The sequence below is a fragment of the Bombus huntii genome, chromosome 6 (genome assembly GCF_024542735.1).
Source record: "Bombus huntii isolate Logan2020A chromosome 6, iyBomHunt1.1, whole genome shotgun sequence".
In the NCBI taxonomy this organism is placed as follows: domain Eukaryota; kingdom Metazoa; phylum Arthropoda; class Insecta; order Hymenoptera; family Apidae; genus Bombus; species Bombus huntii.
Window position 1 is genome coordinate 11,683,443 of NC_066243.1, and position 27,585 is coordinate 11,711,027.

The following is a 27,585-nucleotide window of genomic DNA, read 5'->3' on the forward strand; positions in this document are numbered from 1 at the left end:
TAAACACAATTCATATATAACAAAAAAATTGATTTCTCCTCGATTCATTCTGCAGCAATATCTTCATAAAGGAAAATTCATATCTAAAAATAAAAGGATAAAAAATATAAAGAAAATTAGAATCCTGAAGATTTTTACTAAACATTAACATTTAAAGAGAGATTTCTTTATATTCTAAGTTTTATATGCAGTTAGTTATACCCATTATTGTATAACAAAACGTTAATTTTTCAAATTCAGCGTAATCATACAATTATGTACAATGGTATTTCATTCACTCACAAAATTCGTACGAAACATTTCATGATAAATCAATTACATACTTAAGTCTTCACAATGTATTCATTGTCCACATAAATAAAAACTTTTATCGTTTACGCGCGTGATTCACATTTTATACACTTCCCGAGCTGAAATAAAAATTTTGGTTTTATTTACGTTCTCAATGTTCTCGATATTAGTGATTTCACCAGTTGCTGACGATTTGGTGCACAGAAATCACATAGATAATTTTTCCTGTCTAGTGGCATTCCCTTGGTCTCCACGCAACCTGTAAGAAAATATTAATAACACGAATGATAACAACTTCTGTGCGCTATGCACATATATTAATATATGTATGTACATCACCAAATAATTTTTCGTATTTAATATTTTATTATACCTGAAACCTCTCATACATATTTCAAATGTTTACATTACTTTTAAAGACAATTACATTTGATGAAACATGCAAACGCAACAACATGCAATGAAAAGTATATAGCGGAATTATATGGAATTTGTGTCAATACCTAAGTGCAGATATTTGTCACATGCGCTGCAATGCACTAGATTCACTTCCAGGTCAAGTCTTGGGGCAGTATGACAGCGACTGCAGTGCGGGCAATAGCGACCCTTTCGCCATAGCCTTGTTATTGCATAAAGATCATAGGGTTAGTGAACTTGGATGAGGGTCTATTATAATGTCAGAATTTAGTATAATTAATAAAAACCTGAACCATAGACGATTTTTTGTTATCTTAGTCATGCACAGATAAATTAAGTACAAATGGATGTATATTATTAACATTTATGAATGTTATCAATTAAGCAAATAATTGTATTATATTCAACTTTCGTAATCCAAGGATTCAGATATGATAAAACTGAATGCTAAACATTAGTTCAAAAACTTCTATAACAAAGGAGTTTTGTGTGAATTATGGAAATCGTGAAGCAGTAACGAAGCCCCGTGAAAACTTGAAGATTAACATTTAGTATGTGTATTCTGAATCACATCTTCACTCATACATTACACCACAAGATGAAGGGAAAAGAATTAGTATTACTTACTTCGAGCATGGAACGCACAGCGTAGAAACATAAACGCGAGTATTCTTGTCACCCTTCTTATATTCATGTTGCCACTGAGCGACACTATTTCTATCAGAATTTATACCACCAGGTTCTCTTGAACCACAATTCACACAGACAGCACATTCTTGGCAATGCCATCTTCCTTGCGGTACTCGTCGGAGACCAACACAATAAATATGATACCTGAATAGTATTAAATATTACATAAATATATATTATCATATATTTTATTTTTGTAATAAAACAGAAAAACATACCCTCTATCGCACATATCACAAAACAGCATTTTATCTTCATCTGCAGGATCATGGCACTGAGCGCAAGTTTTACAATCTGTGCATTGCCATGCGTATGATTGGATATGAGGAACCATGTCTAATGTTAAATCTATACACGATGGATGGACTGCAATAAAAATATTATGATTTATATTGTAAAACAATAAAGAATATACCAGTAAAGGATAGTGGATTAATAAAGTAATTACCATGTCCATTACATGTACCACATTGAATTAATACTTCATTTTTACTATGTTTATTTAAGGTTTTCAAACACATCTTGCACTTTAATTTTATTTCATCTTTTCGATTTGTTATTTCCATATCTACGTCATCCATTGTAGATTGTGAGCCTTCGGTATCTTGCGTTCCCTCGCTAGAAGACGAACTACATAAAAAAAACCAGCTGTTTTTTCACGAAATATTAAAATACTAATTGTTTAAAATGATAGGATATACCTTGAATCATCTGAAGATGAATCACTATCGGTATCACTTTGAGATCCTTCTGATTGGCTATCAAATTTACGTTCATTTGGCCTCATGGGACCATAAAGAACAGTATTTAGAGGATAATACCGTAACTCAGCTGGTGTGTATTCGCGGTAATAATCTGTATATTGCCCTGGTATTAATGCAACAGGATAGTGACCAATTCTGCGTTCTGAATCAACTTCCTGTTGTTTCTTTGGCACATGGATTGTGAAAGTTTGTAAGTCTAAGCTGCATTTCCTATTTTCTCGTCGAGCTTTATTTAAGCTAATATTCCAAGATAATGCAGACTGAACTGCCATTTCTGCTAGATCAATTCTATTTTTTTCTGCATTTGCAGCAGCTGTTAATTCTTTCTGTTTTTTGGAATGTTCTTTTACTTGCTTTTCACGCATATGTTTGCGATATTCTTCATACTGATCTGGGAAATCACTACACATTACATCTAATACTTCTGAACTGCATATAGCAGTTAGACCTATGTTAATGTTAAAAGGAGAGTACATTAGTAAACAAATACAATTTACATGTACGTAGTGAGTGACTTACCCATATCACACATTGCCTCGCTAACCAAACCATTTTCTCTCAAATAATTCCTTTCTTCCATATCCACAACTCTTCTCTTCAAATCTGGGTATTTTCTTTTAAAAGATTTTACACCAAGGTATTGAGATATTTGTTCTTGTATCATAAAAGTTTCACCTTTACGGTCAAGTGGCCATTCATACTCAGCAATTTTATCAACTGTAAATGGTCCTTCGTCTGGATCAAAATTAATTTCCATTCTTCGATTCTTGACCTTTACTTTTTCTGATTCTGTAGTTGCAGTACTAAGTACACTTCCTTGAGACTCCTCATTTACTATGGTATCAGAGGCTATAGTAATTATTATTACTGTATTACATATACTATTGTGTAATTTGAATTATAGAATAACAATTATGGGAAAAAAGATATTGAATAAAATAATTATGTCCTTTATACTGAAACAAAGATAAATGGAACTTAAAAAAAATGTCAGCTTATTCACAGTTAAAATTAACTTTCAATATCAATGTTATTAAATCCTCCAAGATAGAAATATTTTTAAAAATTGATAGATTAAATATAAGTAATAGATAAAACTCTAATCATCATGATTTAAAAATTCTGTTTTGAAATAACAGTGCTTTTTATGCTTGATTGAAATACATCTATTTCACATTTAGGTACTTGAGAGATGTTAGGACACAAGAAAAAGATCTATTTATAGATACCTTGCTTGGAGGTCTACCAATGCATTTATCTTTTAATTTAGTTTAGTCATATGATGACTATGGGTTATATATGCTCCTCATGGCTATCAGTCAATATGCTCTTTACCTTAGTAATTTATTTTTAAAATATAATAAAAAACATATCTTATGTAGGACATATAATTAATTTATAATTAATATTAATATACATAAATAAAGTAAAATAAAGTTATTACTATTATTTATCTATATTGCAAATTTATAATAATTAATATAAGTGTAAAATATGTAAATAAATGTAACATAATAATTATTGTGTTATTTATACAATTGATAAGCAATATAAATGATGTAGTAATTTGTAAAAAGCGCAAAGATCATACCTGGTGCAGAAATATTTCTGGCTGGAGTCTGAGATCTAGAACCCGATTCTGCACTCATTCTTGTTTCCTCATCTATCACTTGTACCATAGACATATTCTCATGCTTTGTAGCATTTTCTGTTCGTTTCAATGCTGGTGTTAACCAATTTGGATGTCCGGGTGGTACTAACATGTCCTTGTTTTCCAATTTTGCATTTTCCATCGGTTTATCGGATCTAATATCGGACTCTAATTTCGTTGCAGTCTTTTGCATTCTTTCAGGAACTATGTCAGCCAACTTTTTATCCTTAACTTCATTCGATATGGGTTTAGGTAATCGCATCTCCGGTGGTTTGTTTGTTTCCGATTGCATACCCGTGGAGTCTGGAAGCGTGTTATTAACTATATTTGCACTTTTTACTCCACCATTCTTTTGTCCCATAATCTTCTTGTTGACTTTACCCGAAGAATTAACAATTTTGGAATCCATTACTGGTTGTTTAAGAGCTTTATACAATTCTGGTGACTTTCCGAAAGATTCTTGTTGCAACCCAGAATCATCTATTGTTATTACAGCCGTAGTAGACGCTTCTATCGCATTTAGATCTTGCTCGATTCTAGGCTTCTTCATTATCTGAGGATCCACAGTATCCAATTTTCGCTTTCCTCGACCTAATGAATTAGAAATGAAAAAGAAGAAACAAAGAAAAGTAGTAGGTAAAATATGAAAAAGAATATTATAATATTTGCATATGGAAAGTTTAAGATACAAACCTCGCCCTCTACCTCTTCTAGGAGGTGCATAACTCTTCTGACTTCTGCAGGTTCTCTTAGGTCTCTCATTCTCTCTGGATTGTGGAAAATGAGGTACTTGCGGTTGTTGCATCTGTTGTGCGTCGTCTAAAGGCAAAGGATCCCTAGATATTAACAAATGAGGTGGAGGATGAGTAATTCCTTGTGGTAATGGATTCCTTCTGGGTCTACCTCTTTTCTTGGGCACCTTAACTTCTGGCATTCTATTCGTAGATACCTCTTCTATTATGACAACATCCTGGCTTGAGTTTGAGTTTTCATTTACTATTATCAATTCTGAACGGTGTTCTATAATTTCACAGTCGGAATTCAGCGGGGAACCGGATACGTTTTTTGATAAAATATCCTTCAATTTCTCATTCATAGAAGCATCAGTTGATTTTTGAGGTCTCACTTGAGTAATACTGATTTCTTGATTTATCACATTCATCTGTTGAAGACTGATTGCACTGTTTTTTGGATCGAACAAGAACTGCTTCTGTTCCCTAGACGTTACAGGCTGAATAGTAACCTCAGGTAAAATTTGAGTAAGCTGAGTTTCCAACTTAGATTTTTTTGATTCGATCGGCGCGATGGTGATATCCTTCCGCTTTGGAGACATTTCAATCACATTCTCTAATTTCTTTCCCTGCATTTGTACCGGTTCAATAGTCAGTTCTGAACGATTGCTTTGTAAAATAGTTGAATTACCACTTTTAAGAATCTTTAGTGCAGGTTCTTTGTGTCCGATTTGCCCAGGCTCTTTGTACCTTTGCGCAAAATTTTGAGGCGGATCAACAGCTTCTTTGGACTTGTATACTTCCGCTTGATTATCGCAAGCCACTATCGTTGGATGACCTGTTTTAGATAGTTTAATTTTCATTTCCAGAGATGATTCTGCATCTCGACGTCTCTGTTCTCTATCCTTCTTTTCTGGATCTACTATAGAGGCGTCTCCGGTTTTTAACAACTTTATCTTCATACCTAAAGAAGCATCAGTGGTTTTAGTATGTTCTGCCTCGATTGTTCGTATCGTTTTATTTGCATCTTCAGACGTATCAGTTTGTATGATAGAAGCGTCACCACTTTTAGATAGTTTAATCTTCATACCAAGAGGTGATTCTGTTCTCTTGGGGCTTTCTTCCAGTTGTTCTTGCTTTTCTAAAGAAACTATGGATGCGTCACCAAACTTAGAAAGCTTGATCTTCATACCAAGAGGCGAGTCAATTTTTGGCAAAGTTTCATGTATAGTTTCCACTGATTGCTCTTCTTCCGAGACCTCAATATGCGATGACTCCAATGATTTCGACGCATCTTGAACTGTATCCATTTTATCTTTAATTTCGTCCAATACTTCTGAATGAACGATCGATGCATCGCCAGTTTTGGACAATTTGATCTTCATTCCAAGCGGCGATTCCGTCCGTTTGGGAATATCTGGAATTTCTAGCTTGTCTTTTACTTCTTCAGAGTTCTCTACCGATATTATAGAAGCTCCGCCACCCTTCGTTTTTGCTAGCTTAATTTTCATTCCAATTGGGGATTCGGTTCTCTTTGGAATTTCTGGAGATAATTCTAATTTATCTTTCATTTTGTTGATATCCTTATTTTCTTCTAGCAAATCCGGAGAAACGATCGAAGCGTCCCCACTTTTAGATAGTTTGATCTTCATTCCTATAGGAGAGTCAGTTCTCTTGGGAGATCCATAACATGATTCGAGCTTCTCTTTTGGTTTTATTTGCACATTATCTTTATATTCTTCTAAAAAATCTTGTCTCTCGGATTGTATTATCGAGGCGTCTCCAGTCTTTGAAAGCTTAATTTTCATTCCAATTGGAGATTCCGTTCTCTTTGGACTTTCCTGAACCATATCTAGTTTATCTTTATGCTTTATCTGCATTTCTTTTGCATCTTGTTGCACTATAGACGCATCACCACTTTTTGATAACTTGATTTTCATTCCAATCGGCGATTCTGTTCGCACAGTTTCTTCGAATTTGTGTTTACCTTCTTTACAATCATCGATCAATTCGTATTTCTCAGCGGAAACTATAGATGGATCCCCGGATTTTGAAAATTTAATTTTCATACCAAGAGGGGATAACGATGATGATCCTTCGGAATACCACTGTCCAACTTCTTCGATGTTCTCATTGGATATTATAGAAGGATGACCTCCTTTAGATAATTTCAATTTTATTTTCCCTAGTTTTTGACCTGGACTGTCTTCAGGATTTGGCGAGTTGGTCGCAGATCTGATCTTTGGACTTTTAGGTGATCTTGGTTCGCCACAATCAGTGATTGCAGACTTTGCTATCTTTAAAATGATTCGTGGAGATCCTACATTTTCGAAATCGTGTTTTTCGGAATCCTTTCGTGGTGTGTCAACTATCTTCGATTCTGATTTATCGGACATCTTCGGCGATTCCAACATCTTTTGATAGGCAATTAATTTTGCATCCTTTTGAATCAAGAGGCTATCTTTAGAGATGTTCGGAGATAACGATACTTTTGCCACATCTGTAGTAGGAATTTCTATCTTGGGTGGTTCCCTTAGACGTTCTTCTAAAATCGAAACTTTTGGTATAGATTCGGATGTCTTTAAAACGTTGGGTGAAACATGTGGTAATGTTATCACTGCGTCAGATATCTTATTGCTTTCTAAGTTTCGTAATTGCTGTATTTCAATGTTCTCCAAAGGTGTTACGCCAAATTTAGTCTCAGATAGTGTTATCTTCCCTTCGATTATACCTTCATTTATTGTCTCTTTATCATCATCTATCTCAAACTTGTCTTGTAAAGCAACAATTTTAATTTGCTCGGCAAGTTTTCTCTCGCTTTCCAGTTTCGCAGCTTCCGAGATGATTTCCGCCTCAGAAATAGAAATCGAATCCGTCGTGATGTTCTGTAGTTCCACTTCTAATTCTGACGTATTTTCGCATATATCTTCATTAGGTACAAACAGAGATGATGCATCAGCTTGTTTGGATATATCATCTACGACACTTTCCATCATTTTAGGAGATAATACCAAAGGAGAATCCATTGCTTGTTCTTCAGACTCTTGCAAGAATTTAACAGCTGATTCAAGCTCAGATATTTCAGAACTAGGTTGAGATGTTTCTATGGCAGACCGAGCATCATCTAAATTTTCATCATGATCCACGTTAGGCAGCAAGATATCTGAAGGCAATTCTAATTCAATGTCACTTGATCTTTCCATATTTGGGAAATCTGCAATATTATCTTTCATATTAGTAACTAAATTTTCTTCTGCTAAATTATCCTCTGTTAGATTATCCTCTGTTAGATTACCTTCTGCTGGATTATCTTCTGTTACAATTGCTTCAGGAAGTCCTGCATTCTTTCTATCCTCAGAAGAATCCCCTTCAATATCATCTTTCACAATTCCTGATTGTGACTCTGTTTCTTCAAGATCAGCTATGGATTCCAATGGAGCTTCTTCAAAGTCCATGTCCAAGTTAGTACCTTCTCTTAAATCCTTTTGCAAATTCTCAAAATTGTTATCTTTGTTATCTTGACCCATGTTATGCAACAGGATATCTGAGGTTAATTGTGTTTCAATATCATTTGATCTTTCCACATTTGATAAATCTACACTATTAACATCCATATCAATAATTAAATTTTCTTGAATTTTTGTTATAATTTCTTCAGAGAATTCTACACCTTTCCTATTCTCATGTTCTTCTTCATCAGCATTCTTTACTACTTCTGGCTGTGGTTCAGTTACAATTTTTCCAGGAAGTTCTATGTGCTTTCTATTCTCAGATTCCTCTTCAACATCAATTTTGGTTATGGCTGGCTGTAATTCTGTTTCTGCAAGATCATTTACAGATTCCAGTGGAGCTCCTTCAAAATCCATGCCCAATTCATTTTCTGTCAAATTAGTATCCCCTTTTAAAACTTTTTGCAAATCCCCAACATCTTCTTCTTTCCCATAACAATCCATATTATGCAACAAGATATTTGAAGTATCAATATTACTTGCTCTTTCTACATTTGCCAAATTTACAGTATTATTATCCATATTAATAATTAAATTTTCCTGATCTTCTATTACAATCTTTTCAGGAAGTTTTGCGGGAAGTTCTATAGGAAGTTCTATAGGAAGTTCTACAGGAAGTTCTACAGGAAGTTCTTTTTTATTCTCAGACTCTTCTTCAATATCACACTTCATTATTTTTGGCTGTGATTCAGTTACAATTTTTTCAGTAAATTCCATTTTCTTTTTATTCTCACACTCTTCTTCAACACTACTTTTCATTATTTCTGGCTGTGATTCAATTATAATTTCTTCAGTAAGTTCCATATTGTTTTTATTTTCAGGTTCTTCTTCAACATTATCTTTAGCTATATTTATCTGTGTTTCTGTTTCCTCAATATTGCTTTTATTTATTTTTATCTTTGATTCTGTTTCTTTAATATCACCTTTAATTATTTCTGCCTGTGATTCTGTTTCTTCAACATTATCTTCAGCTCTTTCTGTCTGTGATTCTGTTTCTTCAACATTACCTTCAGCTATTTTTGCCTGTGATTCTGTTTCTTCAACATTATCTTCAGCTCTTTCTGTCTGTGATTCTGTTTCTTCAACATTATCTTCAGCTATTTTTATCTGTACTTCTGTTTCTTCAACATCACCTTTAGCTATTTCTGTTTGTGATTCTGTTTCTTCAACATCACTTTCAGGCATTTCTACTTGTGATTCTATTTCTTTAATATCACTGTTAGCTATTTCTGCCTGTAATTTTATTTCTTCGAGATCACTTTCAGCTATTTCTTCCTGTGGTTCTGTTTCTTTAACGTCACCTTTAGTTATTTCTGCCTGTGATTCTATTTCTTCGAGATCATTTTTAGTTATTTCTGCCTGTGATTCTATTTCTTCAAGATCACCTACAGATTCCAGGTGTGCTTCCTCAAATTCGATATCCAATTCAGTTTCTGTTAAATCACTATCCACTTTTAAATCTTTCTGTATATCTCCTACATTTGCAGCTTTGTCATTATGATCCATGTTATGCAGCAAGATATCTGAAGCTAATTCTATTTCAATATCACTGGCTGTTTCCACATTTGTTGCATTTACAGTATTATCATCCATATTAATAACTAAATTTTCTTGATCTTCCGCTACAATTTCTTCAGAAAGTCCTGCATTTTTAATATTTTCAGATTCTTCATCAATATCATTTTTATCTATTTCTGGCTGTGATTCTATGTCTTCAAGATCACCTACAGACTCCAATTGAGCTTCTTCAAAATCTATGTCCAATTCATTTTCTTCTAGGTCCGTAACTTGCTTTAAATCTTTTTGTAAATCTTCAACATTTTCATCCTTATCTATAGACTCAACAATTATACTTCCATCGATTTTCAATATATCACTAGCTGGAGATTTTTTAACTTTATCATCAACAACTTCAATTGTATTGGATTTCTTTGTAGTTTCTAATGGTATATCATTTCTATCTGTTAAACAACTACTGATCACCTGTGTTATATAATCAGAAGTTTGTGCCATGTCAGAAATGGGATCTGATTGTTCTAATAAAAGACTCATGTCTACAACCTTTGATAATTGGTCTGATTTCTGAAGTTCCTCTTCAGCTTTTGTTGCTTTCAATGAGGAATCCTCTCCCTCTGGTATTAAATCTAAACCTAACAGTCCTTCTAGGGAATCTATGTGTTCTGAGATTGAATCCTCCATATCCTTATTTAGGATATCTTCTGAATCCTGTGGTAATTTTTCAGTCAATTCTTCAATTTCAGTTTCTGCTAATGGAATATTTCCAGATTGTTGAAGAACCTCTTCTATTTCATTTGCTACCACAGCTTCCGTGCTTAAAATATTTTTGAAATCAGTTGCATTTCTTACATCATCTAGGATACTTGTAACAATATCCTGTGTACTTTGGCACTGTTCTTCAGAAAATATATCTTCTACTTTACTAGCAGTTTCTAAAATATCTTTCAAATTATCCTTATTGGTATCGCACTTTAAATTATCTTCCAATTGTTGCTTGTTAGAGAGCTCTTCATTCTTATTTAACTCTAGATCTTCTGCATCAGTTATCTTTACAACTTTTTTTGCATTCATTTCAATATCACTTGCTGTTTCCACATTTGCTGAATGTGCAATATTATCATCCATATTAATGACAAAATTTTTTTCATTTTCTATTAAAGTTTCTTTAGGAAGTTTTGCATACTTTCTAGTTTCAGGCTCTTCTTTACCATCACTTTTGATTATTTCTAACTGTGATTTAGTTACAATTTCAGGTTGTGATTCATTTATAATCTCTTCGTGAAACGCACTACTCTGTTGATTTTCAGGCTCATCTGCGACATCATTTTTAATTACTTCCACCTGTGACTCTTTTACAATTTCTTCAGTTGAATTCTCCTTTTTATTTTCAGGATCCACTTTTATATCATTTTTCATTATTTCTGACTGTGATTCAGTTTCTTCAAGTTTTAAAGTTAAATTTACTTCTTCTTCCATACTTTCATCTTTTGTATCCTCTGCAGGTACTACGATTTCAGCATGATCTAGTGTTAAAAATGCAGGTTTATTGGTAAATAATTAGTTAAAATGTAAACCCTCATAAAAAATGTAAATTCAACAAACACAGATTGTAACACCACGTATTATCTATTACCTTCCGTTATATATGTTTTGATCGAAAGTAAAATATTTGTTTATTATTATTTCGTAATAAATGGTGAATAAACATGGATTATATATATAAAACAGAACTATGGGTAATTCGTAAAATTATAGGTTAGGTTAGGAGTGAATAACATTCGCTACAAGACAATAGCGTTCTCGGCACTAGTTCGCGCCCTCGATTTGTAAAAATCGATATGAGGTCACGGTAAGAGGAAATTTTTGTTATATATATATGTAGACTAAATGAAAACAAATAAACTTAAAATCGCGATAAGTAAAAACTACTTGGTACAATGATAGCTATCATACCAACGAATCAAAATTGGATATCGAAAAGTTCTAAATAACGAAGTTCCTGTCAGAACTCACCGAACATTGTGCTCACATGGACCAGCACGGTAGAAAATTGAGACAGCGATCGGAAATTTAACCGCGTTTAACCACAGTTAAATGACTTGTCATCATAGCTCCTGTAAGCATATTTAACGTATCCTGTGTCGAATATTTGAAAAATATTTAATAATGTTCAGGTGAGCCTATTCTAAAGATAAAACGAAAGAAACGAAGAAGAACTAAGAAGGACTTACCTGACCGTTATTGACCGAAAGTTATAATGTAGAAACCCTAAGCATCATGGATATTAATCATATCATTGGATTCTACTTTAGAAAGTGAAATTACAACTCTTTCTCGGATACAAATCAATAAACCATAACACAGAAAAACCTGAAATGTAAGAGAAAGATGTGACCAGAGCCAAAGAAAAGTTCCTATAGCTAAGAAAAATAATCCCAATGACATAAAATCGTTAAAAAAAATCTGAGAATGATTGTTACTTCAAAAAAATAGAGAAATAGTAGAAAGAAATATTAATGTGAAATAATCAGGCAGACTCTCGGTTCAATAATGAAAATGTCTTACAAGGAAATGTGTAATTCTGGAAACAAAAAATTGTGAATCTAATGTATTATATGTAATAATATATAAACAGGCTTTATAACTATTATCGTATCAAAGACATTAAAATTTCTTGTCGCATCCCAAGACCCTTCAAAGACAATAAAATAAAAAAATTTCGATTGAGTTTCCCTTCTCCTACGAGAATCGTACCTTTCATATGATGACTAGCTTTATCAAAGCGTGGGAGCTCGACCGATTTTGCGTTGTGAATATGCATGAAAAGTTGCGCAATTTCAAACAACCTAGTCTACACCGGTGATTGGTGTCATAGTTTCGAATTCTGGCGGGTAACCCAATTTACACTTGTGAAGTATCGAGAATCGCAAGAGATATGAGCGTCACGAGACGCGACACCTCCCCCCTTAAAGTTTGAAGCACAATCGTATACAACACGACATATATATACCACCGTGTATTGAAATCTCACACGGCGATTCATAGGGCTACTATTCTGGAGACATTTCATAGACTATAGACATAGATCATAATTGCTATATCTTACTTTACAGAAATTTCACAGCTTATGGTGGTTCGTCCGCACTATCGATATTATTAGTATATATTTTTACACTGCTTCAAAATTCAGTCTATGGTCGCTGCAGTGGGGAGAGACGAAGGCGAGTGCCATAGGAGTGGGGTTGGACTTCCGTAGGAGAAGGGAAACTCAACCAACAGTTTTTTAGTTTTTGTTTTTGTCGTGTCACGGCTTATTGACTTTCGCTTTTTGAAATATTTTACAGCATCATATTTTATGCAAAATAGATTAATATATGAGGTATAGAAGGTTTGCATAAATTATCAGAAATACATATTTGAATTAATAAAATTCAATATAACTGAATTTACAAATTTGTATATGTATTTACAAACGTTTTATTAAAAACATATGACATTATATATAAAAGGAATTATTTTATAGGCCTTGAAATATTTTTAGCATTTTTCTTCACTGATTTAATTAATGACTGCAATTCTGTATTAGAGCTCAGTTTTGATTCTTTAACAGGTATTTCCTAAAATATTTAAAAAAACAAGAATAAATACATGTAATATATATAAGTAGACTGAGAATACATATAAATAAGTTTTACTCACTTCGCTAAACTCGTTATCAGCTCTTCTTTTCAATTTTTCTTTAATTAGAGCTTCAGTACCTTTAGTCTTTCTGTAATGTGGGTCTGCTGGGTCGATATTGAAATGATGCGATGTGAACAACGCATTGAATCTTGCATCTTGTACATTTACTTCAAAGTTATCTTCTACTATTTGGTCTTGTCTATTTTTCTTCTTACTCAATCGTTTTTGTTTAGACTTTGTCATTGTGGCATTTTCTTCGATCTTCTTCATATTGAAATGTTGTTTGTTATCTTCATTTTCATCCATTAATAAAAGTTCTAATTCAGCTTTACGTTTTTTTTCGTCTTCGCTATCTGATGAAGCAAGGCTATCATTTTCCATACTGTTTTTCTTTTTATAAGATAATTTATTATTTCCAATTTCATTATCTGAATCAAGCATTTCTGAACCTTCAGAGTCCAATGTATCTTTATTTACATTTTTATGTTTCTTCCGTTCCTCTCGTTTAGCTTTTTTCTTCTCTTTCCGTTTTTCTAAATATTGCTCAAATGGCGTGAGGTTTTGATCTTTCTTTAATCTTTCTTGTACCAGTTTCTCAGCTTTCTCCTTTGTGCCCAAACCCCAAGTAAATTCTAGCTCAACGTCCTTTTTCTGTTTGGCTTCTTCTTTCTCTTCTATCTCTCTTAATAAAGCTTTATACTTCTCAACTGGATCGGTATTCTTTTCCGCTTCCGTGTCGCTTTTATCCTCTTGAGAATCTTTTTGTTCCTCTTTTTCTTTTGTAATAAAAAAAATGTTAATGAAATAATAGAAGTACGAAGTCCTGAGTGATAAAAAAGATATAGTACCTGATTCATTGTCACTTGACTCAGTTGCTAAATAACCTTGTAAGTCGTTTTCATTAATTTCATTCAGTTTTCCAGAACTCAGTTTTTGTGCAATCTCGGTTCTTTCAGGGTTTGTTTCATCCCAGGTTAACTGTACCTTAGCTTGTTGCAAAGCCGTAGTTATGAATTGTCTTGGTTGATACTTTGTAAGCTCCGGCAGTTTATTACATACCTCTCTAGGAGTCTTAAAATAAGTATCTAAGATCATATACAGTGAATATATTTTACATACATTAGGATTAAGTAACATACCTGGTCAAATTTCATATCATCTGGTATAAATCTAAGATCCAATTTTGTTGCTGTAGATTCATATTCTATACCATCGCATTCAGTGTAAATTTTATTTGCTGTTTCAGCAGAATCAAAGTCAACGACAGCATAATAATATTTTAATCTATTTAGTTGATATTGTCTTAATTTTTCCATGTGATATGCTGACCCCTCCTCGTCCTGGAAAATTATATTCTAAGTCTATATACAATTTCACTTGTATTTCTAAAAAGGAAAGCATGAATTCGTACATCACTTCCATTTTCGTTTTCCTTTTCCTTATTTATCTCTGTTAATTCTTTTGGACCTTTAATTTCTTCCTCTTTCATCCGCTGTATTCCAAATTCTGATGGATAAATCTGGAATTATTTAACTATAAAAATGTTGAATATATGTATTTTATCTGTTAATTAATTATATTTACAGTAACTGAGCAAATAAAGCCACCAGGAGGCAAGAAAGAGTTAAATAAAACCATTAAATCTATAGCACGTATTCTATCCCAGTCCATATTACAAGCTGCCAATCTATGTGTAATTTCATCTGTTGTTTCAGCCTCTTTGTCTAATTCACCCCAATCATGTTCAATATCTTGTTCATCTAATTGTAACACAAATTGTTATTAAATGCCATACACACACACACACATATATATATAAAATTAGAATCATTTAATATATGTTACCAGAAATCTCAGAACATTCTTCATCAGAAGAACTGTCTGTCATCAAAATTCCTTCACCTCTGGCATAATTCACAGTTAAATCTTTTAACCTTTCTTTGATTTTATCTGTAAGCTTTTGAGATTTATGTTTACTTCTAATATTCAATTGCCTTTTACTTTCTTCCAAATCTGCTTCTAAGTTTCTTGCATCGGTTGCCTCATCTATATCTGATTCAGATTCAGAGTCAAATTCTATGTTACTCTGTCTCTCAGAATTTACATCATTTTCTTTTTTTGGTTTAAGTCTAACTAACTCCCCATTACTTGAAAAACAATTATTATTTGATGAATCAGTATCCGCATTTTTATTTGCATCATCTTCTGAATCATTTTTTTTTGATCGAAGAACTTTATTCTTTTTATTTTTTATCTTTTTAAGCTTCTTAGGTTTCTTTTCTTCTTGTTTAGGTTTTTCAACTTCTTTTTCTCTATCTTCTTCTTCACTGCTAGATAAATCATAATATTTTCTAAGATTTTCATACGATGTCTGATTTACAGGTCTACCACGTTTGTCAATGGTATATTGAACTGTAAATTTTTTATCCTTAAACATACTTTGAAATCTTTTATCTATTTTCACTTTCCTTTCTGCTTTTGGGATCCTTTTAAATTTAGGATCCCTTGTAATATGAGCAAATCGTTTATCATTTAATAATTCATCCATGCTAGAGAAAAGATGCTAAATTACTTTTTATTCTGATAAAGTATATAAGTCTATGTATAACTATTGTATAATGTTCATTGTAAATAACCTCATTTTATACTTACTTTACTGTTTCTTATAAGAACTTGTGACTGCAAAATACTTAATACTATGATATTTATTATCGTATAAATTTTAAATAAAGTATTTAAAGTTATCTTAAAGTTTAAAATTAATAATTAAATAATATAAAATTAATAATTTGCCAGACAATGTTCTACTCTCATAACTCACATGCTACTAAAATATTATATTTTAACATAACCTTATCTAGCCTCAAAGTGTCATGTTTTATTATGTTGATTCTAATTGGTTAATTGTTAGTTCTATTGGAAATTATTTAATAAATTTGTTTCAGATATATACAACAATAGTAAACAACGAATAGGCGATTTTGTAAAAAATTGAAGATTATTTTGTAAATAATCGATTATTTCATGAAAAAAGATATAGAAATAAATATAAAAATTATATTTGATTATAAAATTAAAAACTTTCACAGATCACAAAAATAATTGTCATACATGCCTAGTCAATAAGACGTGGATTTTTTTTAAGTCAATTTTATTCAAGTAGTGTAATAGAATTCAGTAGAAAGTTACATTGGAATAAACCAACTAGATTCATTCCCGCCATTTTCCGGTCTTGTTTGTTACAAGTTATAACTCTGTTTGACGCATTGTCGTGATCGTTTCTTCTAAATATTTTGTGTTCTTTGTGATCTTTCGTGTATTTTTTACCAATTTATAGATAATAATTTCATCTGATTATCAATAAACCATGTGAAATAGTTAAATATTCTGTTCTTATCAGAAAATAAGGTTGACATTTCGTGTTCTACATTTAAGTAATAATTTCTCGAGGAAAACATACATCAGTTAATTATATCTTCGAATGAATAATTCTCTGTTATATTGAAAGAAATGAATACTCCAACAACCAGAGATTTCTTGCGGAGACCAGATGGAACGCGTAGGAGATCTTCTCGCCAAGCCTTAGCGGTGATTCCTGTTAATAATTCCGCTTCACCTGGTGCGTTCCTTACATTTTTCATGTCATCTTATCTTTTGTTTACTTCTTTTAGTTTCAATTTACGTGTTTTAGGAGAAGCAAATCCTACCGAAGTTAATGCAATGGATAATTTTTTAAACAGTCGACACGGCAATGACTCTTGGAGCCCTGCACCTAGCCCAGACGAGATGGTAATCCAAAAACGAGGACGTCGTCGTAGAACTATAGTTTGGTCCCCTGATCTTGATACTTGTAAAAGAAACAGCCTTTTTAGGTAAAGATTTTTCGTTCCCAATTACTTCTGTTATAAGTCAATCAGGCAAAAATATATTGAATTTGTTGTAGCTCAAATTCTAAAGATCGCACACCAGTGAAGAGTCCATCAAAATCAAGTATGGTATTGAGAAGTACACCTAGAAAAAGGCTTACTCTTGGTGATGTCAATGAATCTCAGTTTACAACACCAGATAAGAAAAAAAAGTCACAGGTCTCTTTGGATGTTAATAATTCATCGAAATATTTTAATGGCAATTTATTAAATGGTTTGAGAGGTCTTAGTCATAGTCAATTAGTTCACATGATTATGGATTTGGTCTCCACGCAAGAGGATGGTCTGTTACATGAGAATGAAAAAATAAGAAATGTTTTGCTAAAAAAGATGCCAATGGCTGATATACAACCACTAATTGACACATTAAATACTTTAAAGCAAAATATTCAAATTAGCATCGTGCTATCTAATAGGGATGATTTATCTGACATTCACATTTATTTAGATAATTTTCAGGTGTGCAGTGATTTCTTTACATTCTTATATATTTTTTTAATTCGTTATTAACGCTATATCCAATTTGTACAGAAAACTATTATAGATCAGGGGAAAAGGCTTGTAGAATCACAGCACTGGGTATCAGTTATGCAATATGTTTATGCAGCATGGAATATTACAAAGCAACTATATGAAGAGGAAAATCAAAGCCTGTGTAATTTGACTCATAAATGTTTTAAAAATTTGACACACTTTTGTTCTCAAGCTCTAAAAAGAGGAAACTTCACGAGTACCATATTGGATATATTTACTGATAGGTACTGACAAAAAATTTTGGATTTTGTATTTTCAGCATAAAAGATATTACCCCGTTTTATGGAATTGTTCACAGGCTCGTTGCGATGGTTGTAGATTATGAGGATTTAAAAGTTTGTTTACAGTTGATACACGAAGTAAAAAACAATGAAACTTAAATGCTTTCTCTACGTCAACATAAAGTATGCCATATTACAAATACTATTACTTTTATATACATATATATTTTTAATATATGCATAAATTTTAATTCTAATCGTGATGTAAAGACTCAACGAGTCTTGATAGTTGTTAAATTAACTATATTTTTTTTACTATTTCTTTTTATAATAATATCACATAATGAGATTCATATAGAACGGTATTAAAATAGTAATGTTAATAGTATTTAAGATAATCAAATGATATTTTTATATTACGTTTGTATTAATTGTTCGAAATATTTGACATTTTATAAACTTTTCAACTATAATTAATGTTATACGAACTAGGAACATTGCTTAAAAACGATATTACTTTATCAATGCAAGGTAACTTATTTCAAGTGTGTATATCGTTAGTGTCGTTTGTTATTTATGATTTACTTAAGATAGACATCTTCTTTCAAGGTATTTTAACATTATTTTAATATATTTCATGTGTATTTTGTCAAAAATACTTAAGGACGATACTTATTTCATTGGTACAATTTCTCGTCTGTATCTTTTCATGACAATAAACATACATCTAAACTGATTTTTATTAAAAACAATTTATTCGTCATAATATATCATGCATTCTTACATAATATATCCATTATTACTTCTGAAAGGCACATACTTCATTTACGGGTGTATGATGTGGCGTAGTGTGTGTGTGTGTGTGTGTGTGTGTGTGTGTGTGTGTGTGTGTGTGTGTGTGTGTGTGTGTGTGTGTGTGTGTGTGTGTGAGTGTGTAAATATCAGAAACATCCTAAGAAGCGTGTAAAATTTCTTTTCACATACCTGTACACTCTTTTAGATAGTATAACGATGCTCAGAATCTTTCTGATCGAGCCGTTTGAATTTTTCCTAGACGATAATCAATTATACATGTGTCTAGTCAAGTGTTAAAAGTCGATTACTTAGAAATTCGCACTGATGAATACAATTCAAAACGACAAAAAAGTCGTGTACCATTATCGAGATCTTTTTGATCTCTTTCGTGCTCATAAGCGCAAATTTTCTTTCTTACAACAGATCATTTAGAAGTGCGTATTGGCAAGATTACATTATACACCACTCTTAGGAACATTTTCGAAATCCGAATTTGCCTCGATCGGATTTGGAAAATTTCACCAGACGAATAAAAACGTAACAATGAGCGCAACAATATAATCTGACTTCATCTAAATAAAAACATTTAGTTGAAACAAATCAAACGCGTTTTAAATTTGTCTACGCTGTTCACGTAGAACGTTTCGCATAATATGGGTAAAATAAAAGTTGCCTCTCTGATAAGGTTGTAAGATCATTCAAAAAGTTTCGTGACTCTGCTTCGACCAGTTTCGGAAAGCATAGAAAATACAAACGATCAAGCTTAAAAAGTAAATTATTATCGTTTGTTGTTACATCAAGTTAATTAAAATTGTTTTTTAAGTAATAGAAAGAAGATTTGCTTTTATCTTGTGTCAGAGATAAATGAAATTGCATTAATTTCTAATTTGACATTTTTAAAACTTTCTGAAACTTTCTGAGTGATCTTAACTGATGGATATTAAAACGAAAACGTTCCATCTCTGAACTATGCGGTTGACAGGCTAAAAGCGGAATCACGGGTAATGAGATTGAAATTTTCTTTTGTACTTTTTCGCTGAAGGAACTGACTAACAGTTATAATAATCAAAATTAAATTGACCTCGTGGTTATGTTTTCCTTTACAAAAAGGAAGTAAACAAGAGTGTAAAAAGTAAGTGCAATTAAACTTTGCGCGTATACAAGATCCAGTTCATCGTTCTTTCGGTTTTCTTAATTATATCCTAACTGTTCGTTAATGTTACGCGATTTCACCCATGATTCGGGCTTGTTAGCAATGTTCTTCGCTTTGTTTTACAAAAGAGAAAAAGAAATATAAAAAAAATTATATAGAACGTTCTGTTGCTCGCTTTGTTCAGATGACAATGGGACGCGATTAAATTAAGATAACGATCCGTAATGCGACGATGCAACTATGATACTTAACGAGATAAAGCTGCGAATCGAATACTGTGGTAATGAATCATCGGATATTACGAGTTCGCCGGCTGAGACGCGCTTCAGTCCACCTTTGCCGGTTGCACTCTTGGATACAGCTAGAAGAATGAATAAAATAGGTCATAAAACAGGTACAAATTATCAAGGAGGGATCTAGAATATTTTCAGGATGTTTCAAGCTTGAATTTCTATCTTTTTTCTTTTTAAATTATAGATCGTTGTGGCTTCTCTCCTCGTGGATAGTTCAACAACTTACGCCAAGTAAATTCCGAGGTACGTAGCCTTCCTTGTGTCCCAGTTTGCTCCACCACCATTCCCTCTCGTTGTCGTCGCCCTTCCGGAGTACAACTAGGGAATCGCCGTTCTTCAGTGTAAGCTCGTCGCTGTGTTGTGCCTCGTAATCGAACACTGCGTACACTTGCCCGTTGTTCATTATTCCGAGCTTCTCTTGGACACCTGCAGTGAGTTATAATAAAACTTGTTGCAATTGCTCATGGAGATTCAAGAAACATTCTACTAGTCGTTAAAATTAGTACTGACTGTATAAGTATTCCGAGCAGCCGTCGAAGCCCTCCTCGTCCTCTTCGCATTTTTCCGCTGCTGTTTCATGATCGGAGAGGGTAGTGGCAAATATACAAGCTCCGTGTTCCACCAGGAATCTCACCATAGATAAATTATTGCAACTCGCCGCACAGTGCAAGGGAGTCCTGCGGTAAAATTAATTGTACAATTATTCAAGGTTTATAACAAAATAGAATTAACGATTAAAACAAATTGAGCGGCTCTTACCATCCGTCGCTGTCCTGAGCGTTTACGTCGCAGCCAAACTCCACCAGAAACTTAACGATCTCCAGATGACCGGCGCAAATGGCGTTATGAAGCGCGGTAATCCCTTCGTCGTTAGCCGAACTAGGATTCGCCACTTCTTTAGCAGTCTTCTTTACCAATTCCAATTCACCTTCGAGGCTGGCGTCCAACAGAAGCGCCAGAGGATCGAAGGAAACCCTCCTCGAAAGATTCGCCTTCCCTGTGCTAGACTTGAGATTCCCTTTTTTCCTCCTCATCACCTCGTTGCTCTTCCCATCGACTTCCAGCTCGGTTCTTCTTTCGGATTCTTTCGCCTTTGCCTTGTCCTCGATATTAATAACGTTCAACGCGTCGATGATGTCCGCTTCCTCCAATTTCTCGTTGCTAATTACATCTTCGTTGATACCGCTCTTCTTGCAATTGTCCGTCGTGTCGATGATTTGTGACTGTTGCTGAGATTGTTGTTGTTGTTGTTGTTGCTGTTGCTGTTGTTGCTGCTGTTCCGTTTGCATTAGGTCCGCTGGAATCTCGGTTTCCGGGAATAGAAACGCCGGTGGCATCTCAATCCGTCGATTTATCGACACGTGAACATTCGATTTGGCGTAACGGAGCTTCGGCTGTTCGGAGATCGGCGCCTTCTTCAGGGTCAGAGGCCTCGCTTTGATGATCTGATGGTTGCCGAATTGGGTTTCCGTTGGAGACTCCGGCGGTTCGGACGTAGGAATCGGCGGTACGTCTTCTTCTTTCTCCGTTCTGTGAACGATTCAGTGGAAACGTCGGTTAGGATCGACAGAATAGCTTGGAGGATTGCGGTTGTCCAAGAAGGTGCATTAATTGGAACAGTACGATCGACGTGGTTAATCCTCGAGCTTAGAGACTCGAAGAAGTTTCGGAACAATTAGATGCTTTAATGCGTACAACTAACTTTGATACTCTGTGTCAAGTGTTTGAATTAATGATCGAAAACGCCAGGTCTATCAAACTCCTAATCTTTTAAAAAAAGTTTCGATCACTGACGTGTATTCGAAGAAAGGGGAAAAGCGCGCGATTTGATGGTAAGATTTGGAGGGAACTTAGGTCAGGAAACAGGAACTTGGATCCCGCCTCGATGGATCGAAGAGCTCGCGTACACTAAACTGTTGTCTCAGCTGCACGGTAGTGGTTCTATTTTGGTGTCTATTATTCGAGACAGGCTTCGATTCACCGGCCAAATCGATCACGGACTAATTAACATTTATAATTAACCCGGTAATCGTTTTTACGAGCTGCTCCCAAAATCCCTGTTCTATCTACCAGTTTCTTTTGGGCAATAGTTGTTTGGCATGGATTCGAATAGAGATAGAAATTTCAATCTCAAAATTCCAATCTAAATTCCGAAATTCGAATTTTAACTTAAAAGTAGCTATGAAATCTGTGAAATTCGTTATAATCTAAATTAATACGCCTAATAAACGGTAGCGAAACAACGCACAAACCTTGCATTGATTCCCAAATTGTTCTTGCAGTCGCTAATACCGTCGGTTGTGTTATCCACCTTTTCATGATGAGTCAGCCGTGGCGGAGGATTTGGTTTGCTCGGTTTAGGAGGTAGTGCTGGTTTCGTCTTGTCCTCTCCCATATTCTTCCTCTCGTTCTCGTTCTTCAACCTGTCGAATTCGAACGTTTTCTCCGCGGTCTTCGCAGGGATGTCAAATTTCCCGTTGTGCTCGTGCTTCGTCACGGAACCCTGCTCGAATTTATTCTGATTGTTTTCGAATTTGACCGGGTCCTGTTTGAACTGTTGCCCACCGACTTCGTATTTGTTCGAGGGTTCGTGCTTGAATCCTGCATTGTGTTCGTACTTCACCACCGACGGTCTAACCTCGTGCTGATCGTGCTTGCCGTACTGCTGAGTATTCTGATTAGGATCGTACTTTGTTCCATGTATTTGTTCGTGCTTGTTCTGCGCAGATTCGTATTTCCCTTGCTCGATCTTCGATACGTTATCGTACTTATTCGTCTGATTGGTAGTTTGTTCGTGCTTGTTTGATTGTTCGTATAATTTCGTTGGTTGATTGGTCTGGTCGTATTTTCCATGCTGATCGTACTTAGAATGTTGCTCGTACTTTATCTGATGAGAATCGTATTTAAATACCTGATTGGGCTCGTACCTTTGCTGTTCGTGCTTAGCTGGAAGAACATGTTCGAACTTTTCTTGGCCTTTCCCTTGCTCGAACTTCATCTTATCGGATAGTTCGTTGCTGGATGTAGGACTGGTCATCGGTTGAGTTTGATTGTACCTTTGAACCGAATTCCCGAAGCTGGTCCCGCTGGATGACGAGTGAATGGTCGACGGAGGGTTAGGAGAGTTCTGAGTCTGATAGACCGAGGACGAAGACACGTGAGTGTTTGCTTGAGTTGGGTGCTGAATCACAGGATAATTGTGCCTCGACGAGTAAGTCTGATCCTGATTTGGCGTTTGACTGCTAGGGATAGATTGATTTGATTGCTGTTGATTGGCATTTTGAGCGTTCAAGCCGACAAAATTTTGCGCGTTATTATGTCCACGGCCTATCAGACTCAACGTTTGAGGCATTACAGGATGAATTTTCGTGGAGGAAGTCTGATAAATCTGAGACTTGACGGAGAAACTCGGCGCCACGCTGGATACCGGTTTCTGATGCGTTTGAAGGTTTCTATGGTTCTGAGTTTGGGTAAGGGACACCGTGGTGCCAAGATTCGACGTCGACGAACCAACGTTGTGTTGCTTCTGTTGTACGTTCCCATGCTGTTGTTGTTGCGTTTGGGACTGTTGTTGTTGCTGCTGATGGATCCGAAGATTCTGCGACAGACTCTCCGGACTGAAGTTGTGGGATGAACTGATCAAATTGTTGTTCGTGCTGTTGGTGTTGTTGTTATTATTGTTATTGTTGTTGCAGGTCTGTTGCATGTTCACGGGCTGGTTGGCTAGGTTCTGGTTATGCTGCTGTTGATTCGTGCCTAGCAGTTGCGATTGACCTAAGAAAATATCAATCGAATCATCGATTAATCGAGCTTGTAGCTTACGATTAAATCGTTCTTCGAAAATTTTGTTCAAACTACTAACCTTGAATATGCGACTGCGACTGGCTGTGAGCGATTTGATGACCAAATTGTTGAAACGCCGCTCTCTGACCCAGCTGGGACGCGCTGGCCGAGTGCTGAATCTTGTTCTTGTTAACGTCGTCCTCGGCCGCCTTGAAGTTCACCGTGAACTTGGTGTTGTAAGGCAGTGTCTGGTACTTGGGGTCGTTCTTGTTTAGATTAAAATCGTTGTCATTCGGTATATGGGAGTATGGTTCGATGGCGGCTATGTTTCCAGCGGGTCTGGACTTTCCTCCGGCGTTGAAGTCCAGCTTCGACTCCGTGAACCCCGTGTTCGCGTTCGTGCGGTTTCCAGAGCCTAGTTGCTGGCTTAGTCGTTGATTCAAGGCTCTTTTACGCTGAAGACGACCCTGAAGCTGGGCTATCCTCGCGTCTATCGACGCCATTTCCGCTTGTCGTTGTGCCAGGGCTAACCGTTGTTGGGACACCATCTGATTTTGCTGCTCGTTCATCTTATTACGATACTGTTGACGGGGAAAAGGGATTCGTTTCAATTTCCTAGCTCTCGTTAGAATCAGTAATACGAATCCTGCTTCGTTTAAGACGTTAAAGCGAAAAAGAAGAAAAACAGTTGTTCAATTTCTATCCGACCCTTTAAGATTTCAACCATTCCTATAAGAAACCATCGTATAAGAAAATTCTGTGGGATCGGTAAAAGCATTCCGGTCACACTCGCGGAACGGACGATATCGACCTACTCGCCCTCGGATGGTCGGTTACAATTTATTGCAAATGGAAGCCACGACCCAGAATGGTGCAGCTGGGAACAGGAGCGACGGCTAGAGAGTGTGAAAGGGCTCACCATAAGCTCCCTCCTAAGTTTTTCCAGCTCGGCGCTGGCCGGCGTCGACAAGTGTCCACCACCGCCGCCGCCAACGCCTCCGCCACCGACGCCTCCGGCACCTCCACCTCCGTTTCCGGTCCCGGCTGCGTTCTGTCGACCCCGCAGCTCCTCCAGCTGTCGCGTCAGCTCCTCGACCTTCGCCACCGCCAGAGAGAGCTCTTTCTCCTTCTCGTTAAACAGCGCCCTTATGCAGTCCAGGTCCGAGGCTGTGAACATCAAACCAAGAAGAACGTTACAACGGAAAGCAATATTTTATTTACGAACTGTTACATTTTGTTTAAGAAATTGTGCAGAGAAATCAAGGTGGAAGATTTATATCGTAAAAGGAATGCTTTTCTTCTCTTTTTTTTTAATCGAGGAAACTCGTTCTTAAAGAGTATCGTTCTCGAGAATGGAATAGTATCGTTCCAAGTCGATATATAACTTCTCGAGTCTCTTCTTTAGAGTTGCACGGCTTCGAGTATGAACCGGAAACTGATTCGATATCCCTACAAAGATAAAGCAGGAGTCTGTAAGAGGAGGTGAAACGAGTCGGTCGTTTGACCCGACAAAGCAATAGTTTGCGAGGATGAAACTTTCGTTTAATTATTTCCTCGCTCCTTTGATCCGTTCCCTGATTCGTTCGCGACACCTTTCTTCGTAGCTTTAATCTCCGTCTAACGACGTTATCTTCTTCTCTCCGTTGCTCACCGCACTTTAAAGTAGAAGTTATCGAAAACAAGAAACGTATCCGAGCTGAAATAACAAATAATCTTCTCCTTTCTCCCAAGACGAGAAAGTCGTGTACCTTCCAAGCAGAGGAATTCGCATCTGTGGATAAAGAAACGAACGCTTTCCTCGCTGACCGCGAAAATGACGATCGTTCCAAGATCTTCCGTCCCCGTTTTTCCAATTCGATGACTATCGATTCGTTCTCGGAACGAGAACGGCGAAACAATTCAACGACTAATTGCCCGATCGTAGCACGTCGACTCGTAACGCGAATCCCTGCCGTGTCTCTCGTAAATCATTCCTTTAATTGACACTTTTTCCAACTTTCCAACGTTATTCGCCAGTCGAGGTAGCTTTCTCGTCGCACGGGTCTTTGCCTTGCGCGAGTTCGTACATCGAATTACCGCCGATGGATGAGGATTTTTTGAGCTGCAGGAGAACTCGAAGCTTCCGTTATCGAATTTAAAAGGGAAACACGAAGGGCTGTACGGTTTTCTACTGAAAGGTTCGCGGAATATCTCGTAGGATTTGAATGGCCTAACGCATGACTTTCTTTTCGATTTTAGCAAGTTCTATACAAAAGAACGACGGGTATTAAAAAACATATCTCTCGAAAACGAAGGCTCGTTCTGGAAAATTCTATTAGCATTTCGTAACATTACACGTGTACTGCAACTTACACCTACGATCCTTTCAAGAATGATTTCTACAAGCGCGCCTTTCTCTCGTAAGAATAAACGAAATTTAATCCAATTAGAATTCATTTTCAACAAGCTATTTATTCCACAATTTGATTCTCAGCAAATTAATCATGGAACGTTCATGCATCCTTTGATCTCTTTTATCAGTTGCCCCACTCGTTTAAACATTTACGAGCTCGTAATTCGTTATGACTTTTGTTTGTTCCCATCTCTCTCCGTTATTTTATATCATTATACAATTTTGCATTTCATAGATGTATAATCTTCTTCTTTTTAAAGGGTTTCCACGTCGATGAATAAATAAATAAACGAACAAACGAACAAACAAATAAACAACAGAAAATATACAATCGTAAAAAGAAATTATTCGATTCTTTTCGATTGTTAAATTTGTCAAAAGTATTTCGACTGTCCAGGAATTTCTTTCTCCAGCAAATCGATCAGATCGAAGCATCCCACCACCCTTTCGATTTTCCGAACGATCGTTCTTTCGAGTTGCAACGCGGCTGTCTCGCGTTTTCCAGCTCGATTCGCTGGAATACATCGCGTTGGAACCAGTCGTCCGCGTTCCACTGTCTCGTTTCGATACCACCGCAGAAGAATTGCCTCGAAAGCTCGTAAACCACGCGTATCCTGGACGACCGAACGGTTGTCCTGCGGAAAGGACGATTCTTCGTCTCGTGTCCTCGATATATATCCAGCGAAGAAGAGCGCCTCGCGTGGAATACTGCGCGGCGATCATGATTCGACTGGTCTCCATTCTTTTATTTGTCTCTGGTGTTTCATTTCTTTGCAGCGCGCTGACGTTTATTGCGAATCTCTTCGTTGGATGTACCGAGGACGAGAATTTTAAGCTTTTCAGGTCCGCTGGCAGCCGTAGCTCCGCTTAATTAGAAAACCTCCGGAGAATTCATATACGAAGGACGGACGTAAGTCGTGGGTAAGAAATAAAACGCTCAGGAAGGTCGTCTTTTCGTCGAGAACGCGGTTCCAAATATTTCAGGACCTCAGAGGTTCAAATAATTCTTCAAAATCCTTCGTACGATTTTTTGGTTACAGCGACCGATCGACGATCTTTGTAATCGGCACTGAATATCGGTCGGAAAGTAAATTCACGAATTAACATTTAATATCGGTTACACACTAGGAATACTTTTGCAAGCGATTACAATTTCGCAATTTTATTCGCAACCGAAATCTTTGGCCAGAAGTCTTCATGAACCTCTCACCGTATGTATTAAAGCAACGTGGCGTT

The 27,585-nt window shown here is 35.7% G+C and overlaps 4 protein-coding genes across 20 annotated transcripts in view; 1 reads left to right on the top strand and 3 right to left on the bottom strand.

The window, feature by feature from the left end:
* Positions 1–116: 116 nt before the first annotated feature.
* LOC126866512 (uncharacterized) lies at positions 117–12,640 on the bottom strand. 6 transcript variants are annotated; one of them, XM_050620156.1, is made up of 12 exons: positions 12,326–12,640; positions 11,803–11,941; positions 11,585–11,707; positions 4,507–11,094; positions 3,754–4,404; positions 2,682–3,011; positions 2,100–2,610; positions 1,847–2,028; positions 1,617–1,764; positions 1,336–1,542; positions 795–910; positions 117–550 (listed from the first exon to the last, which is right to left on the bottom strand). In XM_050620156.1, the coding sequence occupies exons 3-12, from the start codon at positions 11,589–11,591 to the stop codon at positions 435–437; spliced, it is 8,856 nt and encodes a 2,951-aa protein (XP_050476113.1). In that variant the 5' UTR covers positions 11,592–11,707; positions 11,803–11,941; positions 12,326–12,640; the 3' UTR covers positions 117–434. The 6 variants fall into 6 exon arrangements, with proteins under 6 accessions (XP_050476113.1, XP_050476117.1, XP_050476115.1 ...); XM_050620160.1 differs by lacking the exon at positions 12,326–12,640 and having other exon boundaries at positions 4,507–7,758; positions 7,840–11,094; positions 11,803–12,275; XM_050620158.1 differs by lacking the exon at positions 12,326–12,640 and having other exon boundaries at positions 3,754–4,116; positions 4,195–4,404; positions 11,803–12,275.
* LOC126866528 (uncharacterized) lies at positions 11,288–18,669 on the top strand. 5 transcript variants are annotated; one of them, XM_050620217.1, is made up of 6 exons: positions 11,288–11,420; positions 16,761–16,871; positions 16,944–17,124; positions 17,196–17,637; positions 17,710–17,936; positions 18,011–18,669. In XM_050620217.1, the coding sequence occupies exons 2-6, from the start codon at positions 16,763–16,765 to the stop codon at positions 18,090–18,092; spliced, it is 1,041 nt and encodes a 346-aa protein (XP_050476174.1). In that variant the 5' UTR covers positions 11,288–11,420; positions 16,761–16,762; the 3' UTR covers positions 18,093–18,669. The 5 variants fall into 5 exon arrangements, with proteins under 5 accessions (XP_050476174.1, XP_050476175.1, XP_050476173.1 ...); XM_050620218.1 differs by lacking the exon at positions 11,288–11,420 and having other exon boundaries at positions 16,668–16,871; positions 16,965–17,124; XM_050620216.1 differs by lacking the exon at positions 11,288–11,420 and having other exon boundaries at positions 16,723–16,871.
* LOC126866519 (ESF1 homolog) lies at positions 13,013–16,472 on the bottom strand. Of its 2 annotated transcripts, none has more exons than XM_050620196.1 (8): positions 16,368–16,472; positions 15,098–15,801; positions 14,837–15,012; positions 14,664–14,771; positions 14,392–14,592; positions 14,101–14,323; positions 13,271–14,028; positions 13,013–13,188 (listed from the first exon to the last, which is right to left on the bottom strand). In XM_050620196.1, exons 2-8 carry the CDS (start codon positions 15,798–15,800, stop codon positions 13,084–13,086), a joined length of 2,274 nt encoding a protein of 757 aa, XP_050476153.1. In that variant the 5' UTR covers position 15,801; positions 16,368–16,472; the 3' UTR covers positions 13,013–13,083. The 2 variants fall into 2 exon arrangements, with proteins under 2 accessions (XP_050476153.1, XP_050476151.1); XM_050620194.1 differs by lacking the exon at positions 16,368–16,472 and adding an exon at positions 15,905–16,053.
* The window catches only part of LOC126866515 (putative uncharacterized protein DDB_G0271606), a 108,439-nt gene continuing 99,520 nt past the window's right edge, over positions 18,667–27,585 (bottom strand). For all 7 annotated transcript variants that reach the window (XM_050620181.1, XM_050620182.1, XM_050620177.1 and 4 more), the window contains 7 exons: positions 24,877–25,124; positions 24,037–24,538; positions 22,427–23,948; positions 20,934–21,704; positions 20,685–20,851; positions 20,401–20,600; positions 18,667–20,242 (listed from right to left, as the gene is read on the bottom strand). In XM_050620181.1, coding sequence (XP_050476138.1) covers positions 20,207–20,242; positions 20,401–20,600; positions 20,685–20,851; positions 20,934–21,704; positions 22,427–23,948; positions 24,037–24,538; positions 24,877–25,124 — 3,446 coding nt within the window. In that variant the 3' untranslated portion in view covers positions 18,667–20,206. The remainder of the gene's footprint in view (positions 20,243–20,400; positions 20,601–20,684; positions 20,852–20,933; positions 21,705–22,426; positions 23,949–24,036; positions 24,539–24,876; positions 25,125–27,585) is intronic.

Excerpts from the sequence above, each read along its gene's own strand:
- LOC126866512 (XM_050620156.1), bottom strand. Across the intron at positions 2,611-2,681 it reads CGAGGCAATGTGTGATATGG|GTCTAACTGCTATATGCAGT; the intron begins GTAAGTCACTCA and ends ACATTAACATAG. Across the intron at positions 911-1,335 it reads CTGTGCGTTCCATGCTCGAA|GCTATGGCGAAAGGGTCGCT; the intron begins GTAAGTAATACT and ends TGCAATAACAAG.
- LOC126866519 (XM_050620196.1), bottom strand. The coding sequence starts at position 15,800 with ATGGATGAATTATTAAATGATAAACGATTTGCTCATATTACAAGGGAT. Across the intron at positions 15,013-15,097 it reads AGAATGTTCTGAGATTTCTG|ATGAACAAGATATTGAACAT; the intron begins GTAACATATATT and ends TGTTACAATTAG. Across the intron at positions 14,324-14,391 it reads ATGATATGAAATTTGACCAG|ACTCCTAGAGAGGTATGTAA; the intron begins GTATGTTACTTA and ends ACTTATTTTAAG.
- LOC126866528 (XM_050620217.1), top strand. The coding sequence starts at position 16,763 with ATGAATACTCCAACAACCAGAGATTTCTTGCGGAGACCAGATGGAACG. Across the intron at positions 17,125-17,195 it reads AAAAGAAACAGCCTTTTTAG|CTCAAATTCTAAAGATCGCA; the intron begins GTAAAGATTTTT and ends AATTTGTTGTAG. Across the intron at positions 17,937-18,010 it reads TTGGATATATTTACTGATAG|GCTCGTTGCGATGGTTGTAG; the intron begins GTACTGACAAAA and ends AATTGTTCACAG.